Source organism: Montipora capricornis, chromosome 11 (genome assembly GCF_036669925.1).
Source record: "Montipora capricornis isolate CH-2021 chromosome 11, ASM3666992v2, whole genome shotgun sequence".
NCBI classification, from domain to species: domain Eukaryota; kingdom Metazoa; phylum Cnidaria; class Anthozoa; order Scleractinia; family Acroporidae; genus Montipora; species Montipora capricornis.
In genome coordinates, this window is record NC_090893.1 from 24997756 (window position 1) to 25005867 (window position 8112).

General features: G+C 39.7%; 1 protein-coding gene across 2 annotated transcripts; it reads left to right on the top strand.

Moving 5' to 3' along the window:
- Positions 1-776: 776 nt before the first annotated feature.
- LOC138024058 (uncharacterized) lies at positions 777-7890 on the top strand. Of its 2 annotated transcripts, XM_068871146.1 has the most exons (4): positions 777-889; positions 3883-3973; positions 4924-5074; positions 7100-7890. In XM_068871146.1, the coding sequence occupies exons 1-4, from the start codon at positions 846-848 to the stop codon at positions 7558-7560; spliced, it is 747 nt and encodes a 248-aa protein (XP_068727247.1). In that variant the 5' UTR covers positions 777-845; the 3' UTR covers positions 7561-7890. The 2 variants fall into 2 exon arrangements, with proteins under 2 accessions (XP_068727247.1, XP_068727248.1); XM_068871147.1 differs by lacking the exons at positions 777-889; positions 3883-3973; positions 4924-5074 and adding an exon at positions 6679-6926.
- Positions 7891-8112: the final 222 nt, after the last annotated feature.

The following is an 8112-nucleotide window of genomic DNA, read 5'->3' on the forward strand; positions in this document are numbered from 1 at the left end:
CGACGGCTAAACCTGTTCATCTTTCTAATAACACATTACCTCCAATTTTTGAAACCGGTCTGAGCCACCTTAAACTGTTTAAAATCTTACCACGAAGGGATTCACAAGTCGTTTGTAGGCATTTAAATTGTACCTACAACAAGGAAGTCCTAAAGTGCTGGTACGACCAAAAAATAATTCTTCTTTTTCTTTGGATTTCAAAACTATGTTAACTAAGCACTAGGTGACCCAAGTTTTAAGTTCTGATTTTAAAAAGACACCTATTTATTTTAACTTGAATTTTGTTATTTGTTGGTCCGCCATTACTAACTTTAAAATCTTGAGAGAGCTGGGTCGAGGAGAAAATGATGTCAGACTCACTGGTTTAAGAATGCAATGAGTGTGTACGCGGCTGAATTAATATGCAGCACGGAAGTAATAAGTTGCATTAACACGCTGAAATTTTAAGCTAGTGAGTAAATGACGTCACTTTCCCTAGATCCAACCCTCTGAGGTCCAATCGGTCAGTTTTGAACGTGAGTAATGGCGGACTGTGAAATCCAAACGTTACATTCAAAACTGAAACAGCCTTTGGATAAAAATCAAAGCTCAAAATTTTGCCAGTCGGGTTTTAAGCAAACACGCTTTCAAAATCTGAGGAAAAAAAGAAGAATGATTTTTTGATCATAGTGGCACAGTTAACTTGTCCTTGAATCCTTTCAAGCGGGACCCCATGCCAATATCAGTAATGGTAACGCAAGCTTTTGTCTGCGGATTAGCATTGGAATTTTTTCCCGTTTGCGGTGTTTTGCAAAAGCTCATTCGGTGCGAACATCACTGTTAGTAGAATTGATCTCCCAAGAAAAATGTATCTGGCGATATCGCTTTTTATTCTCTTTGCGAGTATTCAGTAAGTACATTTTTATTCTCAATACCTTTGTTATTTACCTCGTGATAAGCCGACCGTGGCTATAAGTTGAAAGCTTAACTATAACATTTTATTTCCTTGTACCAGCTGAACTGATTATTGAATCAATATTGAATGATTGACGAAGACTGCTCGGAAAAAGATCATTGCGTCTGTGTCCTGAGTAACACGATAGCTAGCCAAATTGATTAATTAATTTTTTTGGTCGATTTAATTAAAACCTGCGAGAACGAAAAAAAAGGCACAATTCTGTTAAAACTTTCACTTACAAAACGTCACGGTCATAAAATGGGCTCGGCGTTTCTCGAACAAGTTCCAAAACTTTTTGGGTAAGAAAAGCCACTTCCAAAACTGCCATCCGCTTGTTTTGATTGGCTGGTTTTTGAACCTGTTTTCAGGGTAACACAAATCAATGATTGTCAATGATATTTTTTACTGAAGAAACAGACGAGACGTCAGCTTTCCAAATCTTTCACGGTGGTAATTCGACCTTTATAAACTCGTTTGATAAAGCCAAATTTCCTTGTTTCACACAGTTTCACGCGGCACCACAGTTTTTTTAGAAACTAGAAATTTGTTTGTACTAGCCACTGATCGGAAGGGCGCTTAACTTAAGGGAGATAATTTATCCTCAAGTTTTTCAAGGGTTGTTTACCATTTACAAGGGGAAACCGGTTGGTACTAGGTTTGTTCAAATGGTAAGCAAAAACTCCCGAATTGTTTTTGCCCAAATTGGTGACGTTCTCGCCATTGTTGTATTGGCAACGGCTTGCCGCTTTTTTGGAGTACCGTGCCAATTACGAGTGTAAAAGGGGTTTTAATATCTCTCATCGCATTGGCAGTGTTCTTGAAGATGCCACTTCAGAATAAAAAACTTCGCGCCAACGTAAATATCATCCATCCTTTTAGCGTTGTCAGACAATTGGCCGAAGCGGAAAATACCATAATAATCTTTAAATGAAGCTATGATCCTCTCAGTTATGAAGGAAATTTTTGCAATTGCGTAAAGAAGCCTGAAAAATCAGGAGTTCAACGGGGTTTGAAACCGTGACCTTGCGATACCGGTGCGACACTCTAACCAACTGGGCTTCATAGCTTCATAGCACAGTTGGTTAGAGCGTCGCACCGGTATCGCGAGGTCACGGTTTCAAACCCCGTTGAAGTTCTGAAATTTTCAGGCTTCTTTACTCAATTGCAAAAATTGCCTTCATAACTGCGAGGATCATAGCTTCACTTGATTTCATATCCGCAGTTCATATATGATCCATTTCATACATAATTTCATGGTCGATAATAATCTTTATTTGTCCACCCAACATTTGTGTAAACATTGTTCTAAGTCGCAAGAGAAAAAGGACACAATGCTTATGCAAAATAGACCAATTTCGATATATTAAAATCCAGTCCTAAACAAAAGCCATCATCTCGAGGCTCTGGCGAATAAACTCATACAAATCCTTTATTTACTCCCCAGAGCCTCGAGATGATGCCTTTTGTTTAGGACTGAATTTTAATATATCGAAATTGGTCTATTTGGGGGGACAAACAAAGAATATTATGGTATTTTTCGACTCGGCCAATGGGTGGTTTTCACATTACGTCATCACCACCTATAGTTCCTTTTTTTCGTCCACCGGTACCAGCATTACATCATTGTTATCTGTTTCTCTAGAACTTGTTGGCAAACCATCTATATGAGCCTGAAACTATCCTATAACTAATTTGTGCAAACGGTTTTGAAGTGAAGATAGGAAATGAACAGTTCCTTGTGGTATACTCACGCTGTCGCCAAATCCTAAAATTTGGTTAATTTCACTTTGTTGTTTTGCACAGTTCAGCAAAGAAATGCACTAAAATGGGAGCTGCATGATTACTTTTCTCTTTAACCCATAAGATTCTTGCCTTTTTGGCGTAGCCACTGCCTTGGCCGACGTCACGGTAGTTGCGACGTAAGGCGCTGTTACACTGTGAAAGGTTTCGTGCAACTTGTATCGCATTGTTTTAGCGACATTGTGGCGGGACAAGTTGCACGAAACATTTCGCAGTGTGACATACCCTGTAACGGCCAAAATCGTTGCGAGACAAGTTGCACGAAAGTAGAACTTAATTCTACTTTTGGCAACGGCTCTTGCAACTTGTCTCGCGACGATTTTGGCCGTTAATAATTCAGCATCACAAGCAGCAAAAGCAGGCTGAAATTTGCGTTTTGCCAAAAATCAAATCAACTGGATTACCTTTAGCTCATTTTTTTGCCTGTTGTCTACAGATGTCGTACAACTCTTACAAAGACAAAGAGTTGTTTTAATAAAAGAACTTCGACCAGCAGTAGCCAACCGTTTTTCCTTTGCTGTTTCATGTAAACGTGATGTCAAATCTCTCTAATGATCGTTCGACCATTGGTGGTTAATGCATGCATGATATCCATCGAGTAGCTATCGAATCCACCATAGCGAAGATATCGTTGACGTCACCCATAAAATTGTCATTATTCAAATTTGGGCGCCATTTATGCAAAGGGTCTATTGAATTGCATTCTCGGTCGCGGTTGGCGTACAGAACAATGAAGTAAAATGCCTATTGGGATAATGCAAAACCTGTGGGGCCATTTTCCATTGTCAGGAGCCCATCTGGAGCGTGCAACTTCCATACAGCGTCTGTGAAACGGCGTTTTCACAAGTAGGTTTATTTTTAGAGTAGCCCTTAGGTCAAAAAACAAAGGCAGTTCCGGTTCGGTGACCCTATGACGTCAGCTTAATTTCTTGTAATTGGCCATCGGGCTCCTCTGGGAGTCTCTTTCGCGGGAAATTCAATCTAATAATTAATCGTTCTGTGAAAACGCCGTTGCACGAACACAGTAGAGTTGTAGGCTCCGGGTCATGGGTTCCTGCCATTGTTTTGTACACAAACATGCCCTTTTCATCACGTGGATACAAACCAAGAATTTGTTATCTTATTTTCTTCTTACTTCCAAACAGCACGAATACTGTTTCCGGTTCATCGCATCATTCGTATCATGATGATCCAGTGCATATCCCGATTGGAGACCTCGGTTCTTCTGGTTCTCAGGTATTTTTTTTGTTCCACCTTTTCTGCTCATGAGATTATGAACTAAAAGAAATTGTCACTGAGCAAAGTTCACACGATCTCCGGGCCAGACATTCCGCTTTTCAGTTTGTTATTAACGTCAAAAAGACCGAGCTATTCGAGCGAATGGTCAGCTTAGACTTCAATTTACATCCTCTCGCAAATCTTAGCGTTACAGCAGACGCTTTCATGCTTTGTTTGGGTGACAGTGGTAATGGATACTTTAGACAGTTTGTAGGGTCGAAGATGAATAGACTGCGACAGTTAGGAAAACTGTAAAAAGACTGTGACTTGCAATGGCAAATTGGAGGCTGGACCTGGCGTTCTTTAGTTTACCCAACACATCACGTACGCATGCTGAAATAAATAACAAGAAGACATTGAGGATATGAATCTACTAAAACATTTTACGCCGGATTACTCAAAGTGAGGGTATCCGGTCGTTTCGCCCGCAAGTCGTTTCGTCAAAAAGTGATTCACCCACAATCAAGTCGTTTCGTTATCACAGGGATTGCACACACTTCTGTCGATTCGAAACAACCTTGTTTGGCGAAACGAATTACGAGCGAAACAACCATAAACCAAATTGACGTCCCCAAAGTAAAATTCTTTATCACCCGCGTTTTTACAGATTTCGTAATCAGTTGCTTAGCGCTTCGTTACGCTTTATGCTTTTTGCCATTTGGTTCAGTTCTACCCTTGTTGATTGGCTATGAACTCTCTCGTCATTTCCCTGAATCATGTTCCCAGCTAGTTGCTCACTCGTTTTTTTTTTTTGCCCGCGCTTAGTGCTCGCGCTGTGATTGGTTCACTTCATCGCCCATGCCAAGCTACATCAATCCCAACTTGTGATTGGCTTAGCTCGGCCGCCCAAATGAAATAAAATGTAAACAATGTCAATCATGTTATAATTAAAATCTTTTTTCGCAAAGAATGTCCATGTGAAGGGTTTTTCTGGAAATTGTACGGCTAATATCAAGGGTTTGTTACGCATGGAGGGAATGGAGTTGCAATACTGTGACGGGCAACAATGGGTTCAAGTTGCAGGCCATTCAGCTGAGGAGAACAGTGAGACTAATCCAGGTAAAAAAGTGTTATATTTTGATCATGATTATTTTACGAAAGCACTCAAAGTATGAGATGGTGGATAGCTGATACATTATTCCTTTGGCAGCCAGTCAATCAATCAGGTCGAGTCTACTCTAACGCAAGTTGGAAGTTACGTAATTCTCCTAAAGACCTTTTCATGATATCAAACATTGTATATAAGGAAGATTAAGAACACGTACAAATGCGTGCTGAAACTTCTAAAGAAATTAAAGACCAAAACGTTTCTAATAATCTTGTTTTAATTTTTATCCTGAAGAAGTTGTCAGTCTATAGACTTAACAACAATTTTTCACACTTAATATCATCTACATCTTTAAGAAACTATTTGAGCCAGGAAAGCAAATGGCTACAGCTCTAATATTCTACAATGTTTAGACTACTCCATTTCCGAAGAAATCACCCGGGTATTCCCGAAAATTATGAGCGCATTTTCTCAATATTTTCCCCGCATATTTTACTCCAAAGTACTGATGTTTTTACATGATTCAATGTTTTCCGTCAATTTTTTTTGTCTCTCGACTCTGCTGAACAGGAAGTCGAAAAAATGGTCAGAAGTTGTCCGGCCAAACTCAAACACAATCCTGTTGTTTTTGCTATCAACCGTTTCATCAAGAATTTACTTTCGAACCACCTACATGTATATGTGAACTGAAATATCAATTGGTCCAACTGAAAAACGTGCGAGGTCGGGAAAAACAAGAGTAAATTTCTCTTAACTTGCTTGAATAATCGGGAATTCCGCAAACCCGTCAGGGTTCGAAAAGTCTGAAAAGTTGGGATTTCACTTGTTAGCCTGGGAAATTCATTTTTGTTTCTTCAGTGATGTGTTGATAAAAGCAGATTGTTTTTTGCAAAGAATCATCACAGCATGCATTTAGCGCTTTATGTCTCATAATTCAATTAGCAAATTGTTATCGACGCCGGAAGACAAATATTGATTTTTGGAAAAAGGAACACCGACCAATGTGATCAGCGTTTCCGATCTTAAAATTTGCATTTGTAAATTTTGTATGCTAAAAACATGATTTCAAATCCCCCATTCTTTCAATATTTTAAACATGTTTTGCTTGTATGACAGAGAGAGAATAACTAGGAAAAACGAGAAGGCTTTTTCCGAGTTCTAAACCCAAATTAATTAGCGTCCTAAGGCTAATAACGGACAGGAAGAACTTAAGTTGTGTTGACGTGGCACTTGGTAAAAAACTAAACGCGAGCGCGAGCCAGAACAGTCCACTGTCAGCTGCACTGTGAGTTTCGCGAGACTAAAATGTTGTATGAAGCCGAGACGATAGTTCTGATTGCCCTGCCTGCTTTATATAATTACAAGTAGTATTTGTTAGTAGATGAATGTAATAGTTTGTCGAGTTCTGGCTTCGTGCTCGCGATATGTGAAGTCAGAACGAAAGTTTGTCAGTGTTGTTTGTAAGGTAAACACCCTGTTTGCATATAAAATGCAGTGTGCTTTATACAATAGCTGAAAATAGACTGCAAATTTAAAGAAAAGATAAACAAAATCTTGTTTCAACACGATCTTAGAGAGGCTTAAAATTATAGCGCAGAAGGCGAAATTCCATACTCGAGTTAATCAGTCCAGTACATATGTGAAGAAGCCGACACTAACAAATCAGTCCTGACACTATGAACTCCATTGTAGTTTGCCTTTTCGTGTTTATCCTTGGTTTGCTGGCTGTGAAAATTCCAGCCGAAGTTGACAGGAGTGAAGGGCCTGGTCGGAACCCAGGCTTGCTGAGAGGCTCGGAACTCTCAAACGCTTTCCAAGAATCTTCGCTTATCACCAGAAGAACTGTTGGGAAACACAACTCGGGTTTGTATTTTTTTTTAGGGTAAAATTTATAAAGCAATTGCACCATAATAAGAAAAAAAGTTTGCAGGCTATAAGATTGGCTGTGAGTATGCTCACGCAGACCGCGCCACTCTGTAGATCCACGAATCGAAAGCCTCACTAATACGACACGTATTCTCTGTTGCTATTTACAGATCGATGGCGAAAGATGAATTTCGCTCCAGTTTGTTTTGGTGCGAAGAATCAAGAGTTTGGCAAATTCTCCGTCCACTACGTCTCTGGTGGAAAGCTCGCTGCAGTAAAATTGGTTCACTTGTATGGTTACGTGACGTGCGACAGTCACCACGTTTCCTACTGGTCCTACTGGGGCTGTGGTGACTACTACTCCGGTGACAAGATCGCGGTTGTCATAACAACTGCGACCAATCATGTTCTTTTGCCGGAAAGCCAGTTCATTGTTGCTCATGGTGCTAAATGGTCCAAAGTTCCCGGATACACCTCGGTCTCTCCGGAGCTTGAGTTGTCGTTTTTTAACCCTTATTCGGTCCAGTCAGGCCAAGAGCTCCGCCTGTGGTATGGCGAAGATTTGATGAATGTTAGCGAGGGAGACAATGGGGGAAGAGCCTGCGTCGATATTTACGCAATCTATATCTGAGACATCTTGGAGTGCTTTTTTCAGATCCTAACAGATTTTGTAGCTTCGTTAAGGGGTTTTTATTATGATAGCTTTTTACTCGCAAATGTAATCTTGGCTACCAGTCTTCAGGATTTTTGCTATGCCAACCTGGAGCGGATGGGAAAAATTTCGTAATTTCACTGGTTTTTTCCTTATTTGTATCTTGATTAAGAAAAGGGTTTTCGGATTTAAAATGCTTAAGAAATAATAACGAAACAATAATCTAAACTATAAAGGACATAAAATATGGGATTTGTTTTTCATTTCATTTGCACACTTTCAAATAAACTGAGGGCATATAAAGAAAGACTTGTTTTGTATCATCGTGGTTTGCCTCGCATTTGAACGCTTTCTGTTGACGTGGAAAAAAGTTTGAACGTGAAAGCACCAGCAGCATAGCTACTACCCTCACAGCGAGATTCTGGAAAATAATAATCAATATCTAGATTCCCTTTGCATTGAGTTAGTTAAACTCGCCGCACTGTGTGCTTTAAAGTCCTAAAATGTAAAATAACAGCATGAAAGTTAAAT